The sequence below is a fragment of the Rhamphochromis longiceps genome, linkage group LG7, assembly GCF_057381845.1.
Source record: "Rhamphochromis longiceps isolate RC_006_pf linkage group LG7, R_longiceps_female_GT1.1, whole genome shotgun sequence".
NCBI classification, from domain to species: Eukaryota; Metazoa; Chordata; class Actinopteri; order Cichliformes; family Cichlidae; genus Rhamphochromis; species Rhamphochromis longiceps.
The window spans coordinates 55,878,410-55,899,853 of NC_140563.1; the positions used below are offsets into that span (position 1 = coordinate 55,878,410).

General features: G+C 41.6%; 1 protein-coding gene across 2 annotated transcripts in view; it reads left to right on the plus strand.

The window, feature by feature from the left end:
* The first annotated feature begins 3,403 nt into the window (after positions 1 to 3,403).
* Positions 3,404 to 21,444, plus strand: part of arsb (arylsulfatase B) — a 28,132-nt gene continuing 10,091 nt past the window's right edge. For both annotated transcript variants that reach the window (XM_085414432.1, XM_085414433.1), the window contains exons 1-6: positions 3,404 to 3,878; positions 9,786 to 9,972; positions 16,658 to 16,848; positions 17,048 to 17,255; positions 19,528 to 19,771; positions 20,907 to 20,977. In XM_085414432.1, the coding sequence (XP_085270558.1) occupies positions 3,612 to 3,878; positions 9,786 to 9,972; positions 16,658 to 16,848; positions 17,048 to 17,255; positions 19,528 to 19,771; positions 20,907 to 20,977 (1,168 nt within the window). In that variant the 5' untranslated portion in view covers positions 3,404 to 3,611. The remainder of the gene's footprint in view (positions 3,879 to 9,785; positions 9,973 to 16,657; positions 16,849 to 17,047; positions 17,256 to 19,527; positions 19,772 to 20,906; positions 20,978 to 21,444) is intronic.

Here is a 21,444-nt window from a genome sequence, read left to right on the forward strand (position 1 = left end):
GGCAGGAGTTGGAAAACATGCTCTCGGAATTGAGACACTGGACTATAGATTCAGCTTGTTCCTCAATGCATCCTGAAAGGTCAACGAGGGACAAAACCAAGAAATAGACGCTCTCAGAATTGCTGTAATGCAACATCGTGTAGCATGAACATTAACCTGAGAAAGGAGGATTGTGCGTCTTATTCAACACCACATGCTGCACTTACATGCCAGATAATGTACATTCTTCAAAAATGGCTTCAGATTCTAAAGAGACTGTTGATCGGCATTGGAGTTTCCCTGGTTTTATTTTGCTTTTCTATACTTGTGTTATTCCTTGTTTAAAAGCTGTAATTTCACAGATGATAAGTTTATCACTCACAGCATATGCAGATGTACCACAAACCGATGAAGATTATGAAGAGTTCTTTTTCTATTTGGTAGATGAAGATGAAGTGCAACTAATGATGTAGTAACTGAAAATGTGAAAGACAAGTAGTTACTTACTGATAATATGTACATTTCATTTTCTGATCTTCAGGAGGGAATGTTAGGAGAAAATTGTACATAGTGTGATCAGCTTCATGAAATGTGTTCTTTTATTGATCATTAAGCAAATGTCTACGTGACTTTTGTACGGTGGCCCTGAAGTGCAAATCACACCAACAAATTGCTAAACACAACAACAAAATCGAGAAACAAAAAAACAAATGGAGAATCACAAAAACAAAATTGAGAAGCACAAAAACAAAACTGAGAATCACAAAAACAAAATTGAGAAGCACAAAAACAAAACTGAGAATCACAAAAACAAAATTGAGAAGCACAAAAACAAAACTGATTTGCACTTCAGGGCCTCTCAATTTTGTTGTTGTGTTTAGCAATTTGTTGGTGTGATTTGCACTTCAGGGCCACCGTACTTTTGACATGAACTCTTGTGTGATAAACAACTAACAGCTTCCTCTTTCTGTAAGAACATGCAGACTTAGAAAAGGGGAACCTCAGCTCTGAGTTCTTAGAATAACTCTGTTATCTTTGTACACACACACACACACACACACACACACACACACACACACACACACACACACACAGATACAAGCTTGTATAAATAAAGAACGCAGACGGTGATACAGCGCGAGTCCATGAGTGCCTCCTGCGAGGAAGAGCGCTCTATGACCATCCTCGCGAGTAAAAGACAACTGCAGTGTTGCGCCAGAGGGAGTGTTCGCCCAGGGTGCCAAACAGGCTAGGACCGCCACTGGCTGGGGGACTCCCATGATTTTCCTTTTCAGTCACCGTTTTCACTCACTCTGTGTTAATGGACCTCTCTGCATTGAATCATACTTGTTATGAATCTCTGTATCTCTTCCACAGCATGTCTTTATCCTGTCTTCCTTCTCTCACCCCAAGTGGTTCTTGGTGTCCGGGGCCTTTAAGGCGTGCAGACCCTGAATTGGGATACAGGGAGTGCAGAATTATTAGGCAAGTTGTATTTTTGAGGAATAATTTTATTATTGAACAACAACCATGTTCCCAATGAACCCAAAAAACTCATTATTATCAAAGCTGAATCTTTTTGGAAGTAGTTTTTAGTTTGTTTTTAGTTTTAGCTATTTTAGGGGGATATCTGTGTGTGCAGGTGACTATTACTGTGCATAATTATTAGGCAACTTAACAAAAAACAAATATATACCCATTTCAATTATTTATTTTTACCAGTGAAACCAATATAACATCTCCACATTCACAAATATACATTTCTGACATTCAAAAACAAAACAAAAACAAATCAGCGACCAATATAGCCACCTTTCTTTGCAAGGACACTCAAAAGCCTGCCATCCATGGATTCTGTCAGTGTTTTGATCTGTTCACCATCAACATTGCGTGCAGCAGCAACCACAGCCTCCCAGACACTGTTCAGAGAGGTGTACCGTTTCCCCTCCTTGTAAATCTCACATTTGATGATGGACCACAGGTTCTCAATGGGGTTCAGATCAGGTGAACAAGGAGGCCATGTCATTAGTTTTTCTTCTTTGATACCCTTTCTTGCCAGCCACGCTGTGGAGTACTTGGACGCGTGTGATGGAGCATTGTCCTGCATGAAAATCATGTTTTTCTTGAAGGATGCAGACTTCTTCCTGTACCACTGCTTGAAGAAGGTGTCTTCCAGAAACTGGCAGTAGGACTGGGAGTTGAGCTTGACTCCATCCTCAACCCGAAAAGGCCCCACAAGCTCATCTTTGATGATACCAGCCCAAACCAGTACTCCACCTCCACCTTGCTGGCGTCTGAGTCGGACTGGAGCTCTCTGCCCTTTACCAATCCAGCCACGGGCCCATCCATCTGGCCCATCAAACTCACTCTCATTTCATCAGTCCATAAAACCTTAGAAAAACCAGTCTTGAGATGTTTCTTGGCCCAGTCTTGACGTTTCAGCTTGTGTGTCTTGTTCAGTGGTGGTCGTCTTTCAGCCTTTCTTACCTTGGCCATGTCTCTGAGTATTGCACACCTTGTGCTTTTGGGCACACCAGTGATGTTGCAGCTCTGAAATATGGCCAAACTGGTGGCAAGTGGCATCTTGGCAGCTGCACGCTTGACTTTTCTCAGTTCATGGGCAGTTATTTTGCGCCTTGGTTTTTCCACACGCTTCTTGCGACCCTGTTGACTATTTTGAATGAAACACTTGATTGTTCGATGATCACGCTTCAGAAGCTTTGCAGTTTTGAGACTGCTGCATCCCTCTGCAAGATATCTCACTATTTTTGACTTTTCTGAGCCTGTCAAGTCCTTCTTTTGACCCATTTTGCCAAAGGAAAGGAAGTTGCCTAATAATTATGCACACCTGATATAGGGTGTTGATGTCATTAGACCACACCCCTTCTCATTACAGAGATGCACATCACCTAATATGCTTAATTGGTAGTAGGCTTTCGAGCCTATACAGCTTGGAGTAAGACAACATGCATGAAGAGGATGATGTGGACAAAATACTCATTTGCCTAATAATTCTGCACTCCCTGTACAGCCTCTATGTCTTTGGACTGTGGGTGAGAACCCATGCAAACTCCACACAGAAAGACCCTGGTGGTGGTATTGAACTCAGGACCTTCTTGCTGTGAGGCAACAGTGCTAATCACCATTTATTACTGCCAGTAATGTACTTATTTATACTTTACTTTGTATTTTCTAATGTAATTTAGTTTGACAAATTTATCAAAAGATTTCCATTATGCTCAGTTTTCTACACTGAAGTATTAAATTTGTGTATTTAATTTAATTTAATTTAATTTAATTTAATTTAATTTAATTTAATTTAATAGCGCTTTTAGAGCTTCGCTTATAGCGTCGGGCTTCCATACATCACGTGCTTCGCAATGTTTTTCGATCATCTGATTGGCTGCTGCAGTCTCGGCAGTGCTTTTAATCTGTGGAACAGGGAAGTGAAAGTTAGCTGCAGTTCATTATTGATGTGTGTAATCATTACACTGACACCTCATTAGTTACATTAACTCGTGAACAGCTGGTGCTACTTTACTCTTTCTTGGTTAGCTAAACGCGGCTGTACCGACTTCCTGTTTGATTTCAACGGAAAAAAAAACTGTCCCATTGAGGTGATAAATAAGAAGATGACTGAAGGTAATGGCAAGGTGGTTTACTGGATCATTGCCTCGACTTTCATAGTAAATTTAGCTCAAACTTTAGCGGCTCGGCAGCCTCACGTCGTGTTTATCCTGGCCGATGACTTCGGCTGGTACGATATCGGCTACCACGGCTCCGAGATCAGGACGCCAAACCTGGACAAGCTGTCGTCCAGAGGAGTCCGCCTGGAGAACTACTATGTGCAGCCTCTGTGCACCCCCTCCAGGAACCAGCTCATGACCGGGAGGTATCAGGTGAGAACACAGACTGGATATAAAGATAGGTTAAATACAGTCGATATTTCTTAATGACCAATAAGCCAAACAGTCCTGATCTGAACTTAATTCTTAATTTTTCTGACACAAATTACCGGTGTAAACGATCAATCATTTTAAGAGGTGTTAAGTGAATATGCTAAATAAATCAGTGAAATGGCTACAATCGCATACAGGGGAACAAAATAATGAATCTATTCCAATATTTTAGAATCGTTATTGTCACTTCATTCGACGAGTTGGAAAATATCACATTAGTTACTTGGTAGGCTTAAAAATAAATAAAAGACGGACATCTATATAGAGTCAGGTAATAAGTATTTGGACAGTGAGGCATTTTTTTATATTTTGTACACAATTAAGCATATTTATGCAACATAATGCCATATTAGTGACGAGAGGAGCAAAAGCTTCAGGAGTGGTCAAATCAACAATCTGCTTTTCTAAAAAGACAGAATAAAGTGGCCAAGTTGGCAACACCCAAAGGTCTGAAGAAAAAAAAAACACACACACAAAAATTACTAAAGTGGAGGATTACAGAATCTCTCCTGCTAAACTGAAGACAGGGAGACCACAACTGATGGTGGCTGCATTAAAGGCATAGCAAATGGTTGGTAACAAAGCTTCTCAAGGGAGAACAGTCATCATGGGAAGCCCCCAGCAGCCTAAGACCTATTGCAGCACAGCTATAAGGGGGGGTTAAAGTCAACTCCTTTAAAGGAAGCTTTTAAGCCTAATCTTAAAGTAGAGAGGCCGTCTGTCTCCTGAATCCTAAGTGGTAACTGGTTCCACTGAAGGAGGGACTGAGGAAAAGAGTTCCCATTCTACTTTTAATTATCAGAGAAACCACAAACCAGCAGTCTGAGAGCAAAGAGCTCTATTTGGGTGATATGGTACTATAAGGTGTTTAAGATAAGATGTGGCCTGATTATTCAAGACCTGTATGTGAGCAGAAGGATTTAGAATTGAATTCTGAATTTAACAGGGAGCCAGTAAAAAATAAGCCAATGTGGGAGAAATCTGCTCTTTCTTTCTAGTCCCTGTCAGGACTCTTGCTTCATCATTTTTGGATTAACTGAAGGCTCTTCATTGAGTTTTTATGACAGCCTGATTATAACGAATTATAATAGTTCACCCAAGAAGTAACACATTCACGAACTAGTGTCTTCAGCATCACTCTTAGATGGATGTATTTACGTGCATGAAAGCTGGTGCAACAACGGGACAATTATAAACAGTCACTGCTCCCCGAACCTCGAGTACATGTCGGTAAGATGCCGGCCTTTCTTTCTACCGAGAGAGCTAACAGTAGTGATCATCACGGCTGTGTACATTCCACCCGATGCCAACGTAAACACGGCGCTCTCTATCCTGCTGAACACCATTAACGAACAGCAGCGGGCCCACCCGGACGGTGTTCACATAATTGCAGGTGACTTTAATAAGGCCAACATAAAGACTGTACTCCCAAAGTTCTATCAGCATGTCAAATGTCCCACCAGAGGAGAAAACGCTCTAGATCATGTTTACTCCAACATCAAGCATGCATATAGAGCCATACCCCTCCCCCACCTCGGTCAGTCCGACCATCTCTCCCTCCTGCTCTCCCCAGCCTACACCCCCCTCAGGCGCAGTGCCAGGCCCACCACAAAGACTGTTACAACCTGGCTGGAAAATGCTCTCTCCAAACTACAGGACTGCTTCACAGAGACAGACTGGGACATATTTGAACACCAGGACCTAGAAACATTCACAGGATCAGCACTGGACTACATCAAGTTCTGTACTGCAAATGTGACAGTGGACAAAAGCATTCGGGTTTTCCCAAATCAAAAACCCTGGATGACCAGCGAGGTCCGCTCACTCCTCAAAGCCCGTGATGCCGCCTTCAGGTCAGGTGACAGAGCTCTGTACAGGGCTGCTCGAGTTGACCTGAAAAGGGGGATTAAAAAAGCCAAGTCAGACCATAAAAGGAACATCGAGTCCCACCTGTCCAGCAACAACACACGAGAGGTGTGGCAGGGAATGCAAGACATCATCAACCACAGAGGCAGTACTGCGAAAACATGTCTGTGAAGGTTCTCAGTCATCCAGGTCATCGTAGTCAAAGGAGCTTGCAAAGAAAAGCGTCTGGACTTCTTTAAATTGCTTGAAGACGTTTCACCTCTCATCCGAGAAGCTTCTTCAGTTCTAAGGTCAAATGGTGGAGAGTCCCAGATATAAACCTAGTGGGAGTTTCCCCCCACAGAGGGACAAAAGGACCTCCTGATGATCCTCTAATCGCCTGAGCCAAGGTGGGAAACTGGGCGTGGGTCCCAATCAGCCAGAGTTTCGGGTGTGTTCATTGTGAAACCTGGCCCCACCTTATCATGCGAATTCCTGAGGTCAGATGGCCCAGGATGTGAGTGGGCGTTAAGGCGTCTGGGAAGGGATCTCAAAACTGGATTATAGATGGCAGACAGTTGGTGTCGTAAACCCCCGCCTCTGTTCAAAGATGGTCGCTCACAGTGGACATAGATGGCTTCTTTCACTCCTCTTTCAAACCATCTGTCCTCTCTGTCCAAAATGTGAACATTGGCATCCTCGAAAGAGTGTCCTTTATCCTTAAGATGCAGATGGACTGCTGAGTCTTGTCCTGTGGAGGTGGCTCTTCTGTGTTGTGCCATGCGCTTGTGAAGTGGCTGTTTGGTCTCTCCAATGTAGAGGTCTGAGCATTCCTCGCTGCACTGTACAGCATACACCACATTGTTAAGTTTGTGTTTTGGCGTTTTGTCTTTCGGGTGAACCAGTTTCTGTCTGAGCGTGTTGCTGGGTCTGAAATACACTGGGATGTCATGCTTGGAGAAAACTCTGCTGAGTTTCTCTGATACACCGGCTACATAGGGGATGACAATGTTGTTGCGTCTGTCCTTCTTATCCTCCCTCCCACTGAAGAAGCTTCTCGGATGAGAGGTGAAACGTCTTCAAGCAACTTAAAGAAATCCAGACGCTTTTCTTTGCAAGCTCCTTTGACTACTGCGAAAACAGAAAACCCGAGTGGGCAGCTGGCAGAGGAAATAAACAGCTTCTTCGCCCACTTTGAAACACCACAACAGCAACACTCATCTGCTTCAGCCCTGCTCCCATCCTCATCCTCACCTGGTTCCTGCACCGCTCCACTCACTGTAACAGAGCACGATGTCAGACGTGTGCTCCTAGCAGTGAACCACAGGAAGGCGGCCGGTCCAGATCGAGTACCTGGCAAGGTACTAAGAGCATGCGCACACCAGCTCACCCTCATCTTCACCAGACTCTTCAACCTCTCACTGGATCAGGCAGCCATCCCATCCTGTCTAAAATCGGCCACAATCATCCCAGTGCCGAAGAAGTCTCCCATCTCCAGCCTGAATGATTACCGCCCTGTGGCCCTCACACCGGTAATCATGAAATGCTTTGAGAGACTAGTCCTTCAGCACATCAAGGATTACCTCCCCCCCAGAATTCGACCCCCACCAGTTTGCATACCGTGCAAACAGATCCACAGAAGACGCCATCGCCACAGCCCTCCACGCTGTGCTGAGTCACCTAGAGCAGCGGCAAAGCTACGTCCGAATGCTCTTTGTGGACTACAGCTCAGCCTTTAATACAATCATCCCGGACATCCTCATCACCAAACTGGTCACTCTTGGCCTCCCTCCTCTCACGTGTGCCTGGATAAAGGATTTCCTCACAAACCGGCCCCAGACTGTAAGACTCGGCCCTCATCTCTCCTCCACTCGCACACTGAGCACCGGCTCCCCACAGGGCTGTGTGCTGAGCCCCCTCCTCTATTCTCTCTACACCCACGACTGCAGTTCGACCCACAACAGCACTCTCATCAAGTTTGCTGATGACACCACGGTAGTTGGACTCATCTCGAAGGGAGACGAGGCAGAGTACAGAGAGGAAGTCCTGAAGCTGGCAGCATGGTGTTCAGAAAACAATCTGGCACTGAACACTAAGAAAACCAAAGAGCTCATTGTTGACTTCAGGAGACACAGCACCGACTTGGCCCCCCTCTACATCAACGGGGAGTGTGTGGAGAGGGTCCACACTTTCCGGTTCCTTGGTGTCCTCATCTTTGCTGACATCTCCTGGACAGGAAACATCTCAGCGGTCATCAAGAAGGCCCAACAGCGGCTGCACTTCCTGAGAGTCCTCAGGAAGTACAAGCTGAACTCCAACCTGCTGCTGACCTTCTACCGCTCGTCCATTGAGAGCCTGCTAACCTACTGCATCACGGTATGGTACGGCAGCTGCACCAAAGCAGATAGAGTGAGGCTTCAGAGTGTGGTCAAGACAGCACAAAAGATCATCGGCTGCCCTCTCCCCTCCCTGATGGACATTTATTCCTCCCGCTGCCTCAGCAGAGCAGCAAACATTATCAAGGACAGCTCCCACCCTGGCTTCAACATGTTCAGCCTGCTTCCCTCAGGGAAGTGCTACAGGTGCATCAACTATGTCCATATGTACATAGCGCTGCAGAACTGTTACCCCCCCCCCCCCCCCCCCAGCATGTTTACACTGAGTAGGAGATGCTCTGTATCTCATTGCCTTTATTGTCACTATACAGTTGTACATTCTATTCTGTTTTAATTTTAGAGAATATTGCGCAACTTAAAGAAAGTAGTCCTACATATTTTTTCAATATGGACATTGGAGGACAAATCCTGATCAAAATCACTCCAGGATTCCTCACAGTGTTACTGGAGGCCAAGGTAATGCCGTCCAGAGTAAGTATCTGGTTAGATAACATGTCTCTAAGATTTTTAGAGTTTTATCTGCAGCAGGAAATTAGAGTTGATCCAGGTCTTTATGTCTTTACCACATACTGCAGTTTACGTCATTGTTGTGTCATCTTCACGGATCGATAACAGGATATTTAATGAACAGATGATCAATTCTGTGGACAGAATCGAGATCAGGATGTGGGAGCCAGAATTCTGGCTAGGTTGTAGGTCACTCAGTGAAATGCAACTCAATTTACATATTTAAGTAATGTGTGTTGGGTTTTTTTTTGTTTTTTTTTTTTTTTCTGGATTTTTGGTTGATACCGTTTCTCTCTAAATTGAAACTACCATAATAATTAGAAACTTGTGATTTATTTGTAAGTGAGCAAACTTACAAATTCAGCAGGGGATGAGATAATTATTTCCCCCACTGTAAACTTTAATGCAACCAGATGTGGGGTTTTTTTTTGTTTTTTTTTTTTTTTTTAAACCGCAGGAGTCATTCCCTGCTGGCCTTCATAAAGGCGTAAGCTGCACATCCACCCACAGCAAAAGTGGAAAGATCACCAAAGAATTTGCATCAGTAGCATGAAGAGTCACTGATGGAGGTCATTGTGATTCCAGCTAGCTAGCGAGCTAACACTCTTATGTCCGATGTTAACGTCACATGTTTCGTGGCATTATTTGGTGTTTATGCATGTTAAATTGTCTTTCCTGTAAGGAACAATCCCCGTTATTATAACCAACACTTCTAAACAATAGTTAGATTTTCTTTTTCTTTTTTTCTTTTTTTTTTTTTTTTTCTTGTGAAATTTGGTTAAGCCAATCACAGAGGACCCTTCCCTGCACGATGAGAACAGTCTTCCTACAGGCTCTACTTTGGATTTGTAAACTTTATTTTAATGGAGTCTTTCTAGGGAATTACTAATTATTATTATTATTATTATTATAATAATAATAGATGTTGATGGAAAGGAGAACAAGACAAAGTCAGGACATTTATTTTGAAACTTCTGTTTGAGTCATCGCCACCACAAAGGCTGTTGTTTTCCTCTTTTCTGTTTTTTAACGATTTTGTTCCCTTTTTACTAAATTGCAAATTTCTTCTTAACCGTTTGTGTTTGTCTTTAAACTTCAGATCCACACCGGTATGCAGCACCAGATCATCTGGCCCTGCCAGCCTTACTGCGTTCCTCTGGATGAGAAACTGCTGCCTCAGCTCATGAAGGAGGCGGGGTATGCCACACACATGGTCGGCAAGTGGCACCTGGGCATGTACATGAAGGACTGCCTGCCCACACGCCGTGGCTTTGACACGTACCTTGGTTTGTATAATGTGGAAGAAACACTTCACGGAGCACATTTTGCATGAATGCTACTCAGTAACAGCTCATGTGTTTATCTTTGTGTAAAATCATGCACATAGTAAGTGACGATTGCCTTAGTTACACGTCACCTTCATGATACATTTGAATCTTTTGCATTTGAACTAAAAATATTAGATCGTGTATTAAAAGCGAAGTTACCCGACTTCCGGGTGTCATGGCGGATTGAGTGGACGCGTTTGGTGGTAGCTCCCTATCAGGAATTTAAAACACCGAAAACTCGTCAACAGACAATTCAATTGAGCAAAACGAATATAATTGGTGAGGAATAAGGCAAAAGGAGGCCAAAATGCCAAGGGGACATGATAAAGCCGCAAAAATAAATACCAATAACGCACGAGCCCCGATGGCATAATTAGAGATTCGGCTGGCGAATTACTAAAAGCCATCGAATCATTGAAATCAGAAATGAAACAAGATAATGAAAAGCTGAGAGAAGGCATTAACACGCTACAGCGGGAATTGGGCGGTAAGCTCGACAAGATAAAGGAGGACATAAAAACTCTGTCGAAGAGAGTGGGGGAAGCCGAGGATCGAGTGGGAAATATAGAAGATGTGACAATGGAGTTAATTGAAGCGCTCCTCCAAAGCTTGAAAACACAGAAATTTATTCAGAACAAGCTGGTGGACCTGGAGTCAAGATCCCGCAGAAATAATATACGCCTGGTTGGAGTGGAGGAAGGCTCCGAGGGGAGATCTGTCCAAGACTTTGTCTCGGAGCTGCTACAGCACGAGATACCTATACCGGCCGGGCTAGAACTTAAGATCCAGCGGGCCCATCGTATCTCTGTACAGAAACCGCGCCCTGGAGAATTCCCACGTCCGATTCTTATTAATTTCCAGGAATTCACAACGAAAGAATTCATACTTCGAGAAGTTTGGAAAAAGAAGCAAATCCAGGTGAATGGCAAGACGATCTACTTTGATCATGACTATGCATCAGATATTGTTCAAAAGCGCAAACAATACAGAGAAGTTAAGCGGATACTAAAGGAAGCGGGAGTGCGCTTCCAAACTCCCTACACGAGCATTCGGATCCACTGGCAGGACGGAGTCAGAAACTACGGTAACGTACGAGAGGCGGCTATGGAGATGCAGAGGAGGGGATACGATGTCCAGATCCCGGCGGCATCTGAGGAAGACGATGCGCTAAGCAGAAGGTGTCGAGAGTGGAAACGGGCCTCAATCTCCCATCGAGAGCAAATTTCTTCCCCGAGGCAGAGAGTTAAAAAAAAATTGGAGGAATTTCAGAGAAATGCTGATTAGTTCGGGGGATATCTTCCCCCTGTTACTGATCAGAAAATTATAGGCCTCTTAAATTCAAAGTTCTGGAGGAGCAACACCGGATGGAGGTAAATACGTTGGACTAAAATTTGGGAACTACTTTTTCAGTTCTCAAATATTTCATAGGGCCCTCCTTTACGGAGGTTTTTTACCCTAGATCTACCAACGGGGTCATGGTGGGAGATAGTTTCTTCCTACTAATTGGGAGTCGCAAGTTTGTGTTTAATTTTTGTTTAATGTCTAGTAATATTGTTTTATTTTATTTTCTTAAACTAGAGGGGATGATCATTGCACACTGTACGAATTATGAGTGGTGTAGGTAAAATAAAAATTATTTCAATCAATATCAATGGTCTGGGGAATCCAGTTAAAAGGAGTAGATTGCTATCTAAATTGAAACGACACAAGGCACAGATTATATTCATTCAAGAAACTCATATGTCAAAAGAAGAACATGAAAAATTTAAAAAGTTTGGCTATGTAAATTCCTTTTATAGCTCATGTAAGAATAGCAGACGAAGAGGAGTTATAATTTTATTAGCTAACACGGTAAATTTCGAAAAGTTAGAGGAAATCTGTGACAAGGAGGGTAGATATGTTGCTGTCAAAGGGAGGATTAATAATGAAGTGGTGTCCCTGATAAATGTGTATGCCCCTCCAGAGGACAACTCAAAATTCTATCAAAAACTATCTGAAAAAATTATAAGCTTTAGTGAAGGGACCTTGATATGTGGGGGCGACTGGAATTGTATATTAAATCATACTAAAGATACTACAAGCAAAAAAAGATGCAAAGATAATAAATCTAAATCTCTTAACTCATTAATAAAGGAAGCGGATCTCTGTGATGTATGGAGAGAATTACACCCTCTGGAGAAGGATTATACCCATTTCTCAGCAGCCCATAAGGTTCACTCTAGGATAGATTTTTTTTTTGATAAATAGAAGTGATAAACATAGAGTCACAGAATGCAATATTGGTATAGCCGACTTGTCGGATCACAACGCCATTCATTTGACTATTCACCTACATAATCAGAATAAGAAATTATTATGGAAATTGAACATTGGTATTCTCAATAATGAATCTGAGGTAAAAGAGATCAAAAAAGAAATACAAACCTGTATTGCCCACAATAAGGATGATCAGATAGACCCAACAATAATTTGGGATACTGTGAAAGTAGTAACTCGGGGGTATTTGATATCAAGGACCAGCTACCTCAAAAAAATGAAGAAGCTTACACAGTCCAAATTAGAACAACAATTAAGGGATTTGGGAAAAAAAAAAGCATACAGATTTGAGTCCTGATTTGGCCGAAAAAATCAAAAACGTAAGAAAACAACTAAGTGATTTGACTATGGAGGAAATAGAAAAGAAACTGAGATTCACAAAACAAACATTCTATGAGTCTGGCTCCAAAGCAACTAAAGTATTGGCTAAACGGTTAAAATTAATGCAAATAACTAATGCAGTCAACAAGATTAGAGATCCAAATACCAAGGAACTACTATATGAACCAACACAGATAAAAAACACCTTTCAAGAATATTATAAAACATTGTATAGTCAACCGGATCAGAAAAATGGACCAGAAATTGTAGAGTTTTTGGATCAGTTAGACCTCCCTTCAATAGGGACAACTCAAAATGAACTATTAACTAAACCAATTACAAAGGAAGAACTGGATAAGGCAATAAGGAGATTGAAGACGAATAAAAGTCCAGGGAGTGATGGGTACCCCAATGAGTGGTATAAGACTTTCAAAGAGGTTTTGGCCCCTATTTTGATAGATTCTTTTAATTGGACAATAAAACACGCTAAAATTCCACCTTCCTGGAAAGAGGCCATCATCACAGTCTTACCGAAAGAAGGTAAAAACAAGGAAAACTGTGATTCTTATCGCCCAATCTCCATCTTAAATGTTGATTATAAACTATTTACATCTATAATCACAAGACGCCTAGAGCTGTTCCTTCCTGATCTGGTGGATGAAGACCAGACAGGGTTCATTAAGGGGCGACAGACACAAGACAATATACGACGCACATTGCATATAATTAATGAAGTTAATAGAGAAAAAATCCCAACAGCCTTAGTGAGTTTAGATGCTGAAAAGGCTTTTGACAGAGTCTCTTGGATATTTCTTTTTGCTGTTTTGAAGAGAATGGGCTTTGACAGTATCTTCATTAAGTGTATACAATCCCTGTATCATAGGCCAATGGCTAGAGTTAAAATAAATGGGGACTTGACAGACAGCTTTGAGCTCTTTAGAGGAACTAGGCAAGGTTGCTGCTTGAGTCCAGCTCTTTTTGCTTTGTATATTGAGCCTTTGGCTCAGTATATACGGCAAAGTACAGACTTAAAAGGGGTTTTTGTTTCCAAACTTGAACAACGAATAGGTCTTTTTGCAGATGATATAATTATATATCTACAGGATCCTGATACGACCTTTCCTTGGCTGTTTAAAGCATTAAAATATTTTGGTAAAAACGCAGGATATAAACTAAACATCGAAAAGACTCAAGTACTCTGTCTGAATTATTTCCCCAAAGAATTATTACAAAATGAACTTAAATTAAAATGGGATTCAAATAAGATCAAATACTTAGGTGTCTATTTAACTAGTGATACAAGTACTTTATACGAGGCAAACTATGTGAAGTTTAGTAACACAATCCAAAAAGATCTGATTAAATGGGCTCCGCTTGTCAAGGACCTTAGCTCAAGAATAGAGGTAATAAAAATGAATGTGCTTCCCCGGTTATTGTACCTATTCACCTCATTACCAGTCCAAATAACAGATGCACAGTTTGGTAAATGGGATAAATTAGTTAGTAGATTTATTTGGAAAGGGACAAAGCCAAGAATAAGATTTAAAATACTTCAATCAGGAAAAGAAAAAGGAGGACTTGCCCTCCCGAATCTCAAGGAATATTTCTATGCAGCCCAGCTGAGATATACTGTTTACTGGTGTTCATCAGAATATACTTCAAAATGGAAGCATATAGAGTTAAATTATTGCCTATCATGTCATCCACTAGCAAGATTGGGAGAAGAAACTACCCAGCCCACGAACAAAAATCTCATCACTGAATTTACTATTAAACTCTGGTGGACAATAATGAAGAAATATAGAATTACAGAAGATTGTAAATTGCTGATTTGGCCTGCATACTCTCGAAAATTCCAAAGTGGACAATGGGATAGCACATTTTTAAGATGGGTCAATAAAGGAATTACAGCAATGTGTACATTAATAGATGGGACAACATTTAAATCTTTTGAGAATCTACAGAAACAATTCGGATTGGATAAATCAGATTTATTTAGGTACTTTCAATTAAGACACTTTTACAATACAGAAATTAGAAAGAAGCTCTCGAGAGAAAGAAATCGTATAATAGGAACAATAACAGGTGCATATAAAAATCTTCCATCAGGAATTCTGTCGAAATTATATGATGGCCTACAAAATTCGAATAGGAATGAAACATTATATATTAAACAAAAGTGGGAATCGGAACTACAAATTGAGTTGTCAGAGGATGATTGGCGATCCTTATGTCTCACACAGCATAACTCCACTAGCTCTAGACGATGGAGAGAATATGGCTGGAAAAATGTGATTAGGTTTTTTATTACTCCGTATATCAAAAGCAAGCAGTTGAAAACACCCCAACAATGCTGGAGATTATGTGGAGACTGGAATGCCAATCACTCACATGTGTTTTGGAAGTGTAAATATATTAAATCATATTGGGAAAGAATCGCGGCAACAATGACGAAGGTGCTGGGGTATGAAGTACTGTGTGAGGCACGAGTAATGTATTTTGGAATATGGGAAAATGTAAAAAAGGAGGACTGGTATTTGTTTAAGATTATGTTGTTGTCAAGCAAAAAGGTGATAACAAAAAATTGGTTGAAAAGCGATCCTTTAAAACTGGAAGACTGGATGGACGTAATCGAGGACATATATACAATGGAAAAAATGACTTACACTCTGAGACTGAAATCTGACAAACACCGAAAACAGTGGACAAAATGGATAATTTATAAGTCTCAGTCAGCCTTATAGGGCGGGACCTCTCGTGGTTTTTTTTTTTTTTTTTTTTTTTTTTTTTTTTTTGTGTATTTGTTGTTGTGTTATTATTATTATTGTCTTGTCCGTATGTAATACAAAGGAAAAAGTACAAAATAAAGAGTTAAAAAAAAAAAAAAAAAAAAAAGCGAAGTTACCCAACAGTTAATGCAAGGTTTTTGTTCACCCCAATCATTAATGCTGACACCTTAGATGCTAAGGCCACATGCTAAAAACTGAAGAGGGCTTAGATGAAGATGTTTGACTTCACTGAAGAGGACACTGTTAAGTGAATAAATCCAGTTCTAAACATGCAGAGGACAAAAGCACCGTTTGGACTAGAGCATAGCGCCTTAAGGGAGGACTGTTCTTGCGAAGGTTTAGCCATCTTGTTTTTTGCACAATTTTGTTGACAAATCAACACGTATACCTCTGCTGAGGAAACTTTCCTAACCGCTTGCTGCATTGCTCGCTGTGTGTCATGCCAAAGTCTGCAATTTCTTCACATGTGAAATGAGCTCCTCAGTAGCTGACCACAACTACAGCATTTTTATTGTAGCCTTTGTTTATCCCAGTAAAAGTCAAATTGAGAATTTAAGTCTTCTTGTTTTTTAAAGAGTGACATAAATTTAAAAAAACTGCGACTATTAAAAATGCTTCCCTATACTACTGGTCCAGAGGTCGAACAGTATTATAGACATTTTGCATTATTTTTAAATAACATTATGTATTTAATGATTTTTGTTTTTAATTTTTGAGCACATACAGTACTTTCCCATCTATATTTAAAGCCTAACAAAACTAGTGTCATTATTTATCTGGCATCTTGATCGTAGTCTCATAGATCACGTCCGTCTGTTCTCAAACTACCCAATATACACACACGTCTGAATGACACGTGCTATATAAACTGCCAGTACCAGAATTCTCATTATCTATGTGGTTTTTGGGAATCATTTCTGTCACATTCAGATCTTTACGAATGATAAAAATTCTGTGTCGTAGCAGACCTCAAAACAAACTGCGACATTACGTGTAAATTTTGCTAATAGTGTCTGTAATGGACAGTGAATATGTAGCTTACAGAGAAGAATAAATATGTAATAAATATTTAATATTCTTTGGTTTTTTGCCATCTCACTATATAAAGTGATATAATGAACATATAAAGAATAACAGGATAAATTACCATGCATGACTGTGCTTTCAATGTTTTTAAAGCTGTTTTTAATGTATTGATTACCCGCTGTGTGCCACAGGTTACCTGACAGGTGGTGAGGATTACTTCACTCACTTCCGCTGTTATCAAAGCCGCTCGCTGAACCTGAGCCGCTGTGCGTTGGACCTTAGAGATGGGGAAGACGTCGCCACAGGATACAAAGGGGTCTATTCCACTGAGCTGCTGAGCCAGAGGGCCATCAGCATCATTGAGAGACACAACTCTCAAAAGGTGACACACAACATCTCATCACATACATTAACTGTGAAACTGCTGGCCTAACCAATTCGTAGAGTTAACCTTAGTTATCTTAATCATAATCCTAGATTTAACATGTATAGAAGGTTATCAGCTCAGACATCGGGGGGCATTTAACGTCTGTAATGACAACAGTGTGAATGTTCTGTCCCCGTTTCCCTCTATCTTTCAGCCACTCTTCATGTATGTGGCGCTGCAGGCGGTCCATGCACCCCTGCAGGTGCCAGAGCGCTACGTGACTCCCTACAGTTTTATCACAGACACCAATCGCAGGCTCTATGCCGGCATGGTGTCAGCTATGGATGAGGCGGTGGGCAACATCACCCTGGCTTTACAGAAAGTGGGACTCTGGAACAACACGGTCCTTGTGTTCTCAACTGGTATGAGTTTAATTATTAGTTGTTGTTGTTGTTGTTTTTGGTTTTTTAAACTGAGATGCTAGATAAACCACTATTTGTTCTACAGTTGATGTTGTTTTTATTTATTTATTTATTTATTTAGAAATTAATGCATTATATAGCTGAGCACTAATTAGAGCTGTGTCACAGTGCCGTCTATCTCTTCATGTAATCCCAAAATTGACTCCATGATGTTGAAATCAGTCTCCACGAGCTGAAAGAGATCTCAAATGTCCCAGATTTATTTATTTTAAGTTATCTTGGCTGACAGCTGTATTTCTGCGGATGCCCACTAGAGGGCGGTGTTTTGCCATGTTTGTTCAAACGTCACTGCCGGCTGATAGAAGTAAGGAAAACTGTTCTTAGCTCATGTCTTCGTGTAGAGCTCTACAGGCAACTCGCCGAGAAAAAGACAAAGGAAAAACATCTAATAAACCTTTGATGAAGAACGTAATGTGGCCAAGACGGGCCATAAACCACATCATTTAAACCTGTGCCTGCTCGCAGGTTTCCACACGTGGAACATCTAATGATTTGCATCTGAAGTAGGCAACTACGTTTGAGGGTTATTTTTAGGGGGTTTAGTGTTTTTAAAGGGTAATTAGAAGACAGGAACAATGCTGTGAAAGTAAAGTGTGAGCGTTTTTATGCCTGTGGTGGGCTACGGTAGGTGGCCTGTTTCATTGTTCCTTTACACATTTGGCTCGCTGTGATTCTGAGGATTGAGCCAACCATATGCTGGGCAGACACTGACTCTGCTGAGCTGAAGCAGTGGAAAAACTCAGAGTACTTCCTGCTTCTGTGTAAATGTGGTGCAGAGCTTATGTAATCTGTGATTTGACCAGATAAATGTTTAACTATAACTTACTGAAAGAAGGCTTATCAGTTGTTTGGTTAGTCACATTTCCAGCTCACACTTTGAATCCATCCTGGTCAAGCTGTTATCACTGACTAAGCTTAACAGGACAGAATTGGCAGAATTTGGTTTGGTTGGACTTTGAGTTTCCTTTATGATGACATTTTCTGTAAACTGACAGCCTCACTGGGAATTTACTGTAAGCAAATGAGCAACGAGGATGAAGGGACCTTTTGGGGGAGCTGGGAAAGACAGAGTTGGCCTGTAGAGAGGCGAAGCAGCTTGAAAAGACATTAAGAAGCAGACGGTCTCTTCCAAAAACCGTTCGGGAATCGACACAGACTACTTCCTGGACTTGGATGACACTTTGCCTGTGAAAGGGGAGCCTTGCCTGGATGTGACTGGTCAAGAGTATTTATACTGGATCGGCTTATTGGGATGATGACAGTCTAACCGCCTGTGTGTGCACTTGTGTAATGGTTGGATATTTTATAGGTGTATTTGTCAGACAGTGAGACAACATCAGCGTGTTGTTTTAATGTCTCAGCTGATCACTTGTTTTCAGCAATAGCAGCCCTGGGGAGTGCACTGACAGCTGCTTCATTGGTTGTTCAAACTGAAATCCTTCATCGCTTGGATGGATTGCTATTGAATTTTTACAGTCATATTACAGAGTACATGAATCCCCAATGACTTTAATGATGCTTTGACTTTAGCTCAGCACCACATGAAGTTTCCCAATAATTGCTGATCACTGGACTTTATGCAGTTTTATTAAAAAACAAAACAAAATTCATAGATTTGCAGTGAAATCTATAGAAGATTGTTCTTCACATGACTGTATGTCACACATCTGAAATTGACAACAACAAAATAAAACCCTGTGTAGCCCCCATAGCAAATTGGCACATTACATTGTGTCAGCTGTGAAACTTTGTAATGTTGCAGCTTGTTGATGCTGTTCATTTGCTATAAGGTTAAAGGCTACAGTTGCTGCTATAGTCACAGTTGACCTTATTGGCATACAGTGATCAGTGATTCAGCTCACTTGAATTAGGTAACATAAAGTGGAAGGATATCAGCTGACTGGATAAAAAAAAAAAGAAGAAGAAAGAAAACAACTTTATGCATTTGCTTAAAGAGTATTTGACTCATCAAAACCTGAGCACATATCGCTTAGATGGGTTTTCCACCTTTAAATTCATTTTCATGGTTTCCCACATGTCTGCTGGAAATATAAAATGTTTGGCTGATGTACAATCAACATTCAGAAACCGAATTTCCACAGAGTGACATTGGAACCTGAACATATATGAAATCCAGACTCTGGGAAATTTTGAACATTGTTTCAGTATCTACAAATGATCTTCATACCTTTTGCCCCTGTGGTTGTTTCAGATAATGGAGGTCAAACGCTGTCTGGTGGCAGCAACTGGCCTCTGCGAGGGAGAAAGTGGTCACTATGGGAAGGAGGAGTCCGAGGCGTTGGATTTGTTGCCAGCCCGTTACTGAAACAGCCGGGTACCGTGAACCGTGAGCTCATCCACATCTCCGACTGGCTGCCTACACTTGTCGGCCTGGCAGGAGGAAACACCACAGGCACGAAGCCGCTGGACGGCTTCGATGTGTGGAACGCGATCAGGTGAGCTGGGCCTTTTTTTTTTTTTTTTTTTTTTTTACTGTCAAGATCTGTCACAGGACTTGAGGGGGAAGTTGGCTGTAGCCTGGAGGGTTTTTGTGAGTGATACCAGCTCTTAAGTTTGACAGCTTGCCCTCTCTTGGTGCCCCTTTCAGACCCTCCCCCGCCCCATGCTCGCACTCTCCAGCTACCTCTGTCTTCTTCTCGTAGGAGCCCCTGCTTCTTCAATAAGCCCTTTGTTGCTGTGGCATTGAGAGCTCAAAGAGAAGGAAATTGCATCAGTCATTCTCACACAAATCTGTAGTCCATCCATCCCTCTGTTCTGCCCCCCCCAGCTTCGCTTCAGACTAAAAATTAAGCTGTCCTCCTGTTAGATCAGCTAATTTGTTTTGCTGCAAATCCTTTTATGTCAGGACATGCCTGAGATGATGCAATTTTGTTAAATGTAATATATTCAATTAAACGTCTGGATGACCTCTTGTGTTTTGGAGAACTTTGCAAAGAAGCTATTAGTAAATCGATAAGTCACACGGAGCAGCTTGCAGACCACAGATGTGCTTTCCATGTGAGGCGAGCTGTCACTGTGTCCCATTTGACTGACGCATTATATTTGTAAACTAAATGCGGACACAGTGAAAGAGGTGAAATTGAGGGCTACAGCAGAGCCCCGGCAGAAAATCGAGGCTTAGCCAGGACCGCAAACTACTACTCGCAGCCTCCACTTGACTCGATTGGCCGTTGCGTGTCAGCTGACCACCAGCTGCTGGCACGGCCGTGTGAGCAGCACTACAGAGCACAAAACGCTGCTTTCATTGTGTTTTAATTGGACGTCCCAGTTGCAGAAAACAGCAGCCCCGACAGCACGGCCTGGGAAGGGTAAACCAAACGAAGGCCCAGAACAGGGAAGCACCCAGTGAGAGAGTGAGACTTATTTCAGTTGTGTTATCAGTCAGTGTGGTCAGAGAAAGTGGTGCGTTTTCTCTGTGGTGGAGTGCGGTCAGCGCATATGACCGCCTGGTGAGCAACAGCCAGCTGCTTCAGATTTACAGATCCCGGTGGGTTTCACAGCACATGAGTCAGCGTGGTGTGTTGGTTGTGTGTTCTCTTATTGAAGTGCAACACTGCTTTTATCTTACAGCAAAGGGTTTGCCTCACCCAGACTGGAGCTGCTGCACAACATCGACCCTCTGTATTATGACATTGCTCCATGTAAGTTCACATTTTTTTTTTCCACTTTAACATTATTGGAAATCTTTTTTTCAGTATGTCTGAAAATTTTCTCAATTAATTCAAACTGCTGATTTCACAGAATGTCCATTGTTAAAGTCAATTATGCCTTTCCCTAAAGGTTGAGTGAGTATTTTTTTTTTTTAAGGTTATTTAATAGAAAATAGAAAATTATACTGGAAATATGGATTGATTTGTGTGTAATAATGTCTTCAACCATCTGATACATTGTCATGAACTTAGAAGGAATCCCTTGAAAATACATGAGTGGGCATTGCTTTGGGGAAGCTGCTAAACAGCTACATGTATGATGTCATAAATATCAGATAGCCCTGATATGATCAACTTGGAAACACTGTTTCGACTGTGAGCACAGAAGCTCCACCTACCTGTTGTTTATTAAAGCTTTTGTTTATGAGGGTGCAGCTAATCACAATAGTGCTGGTTTA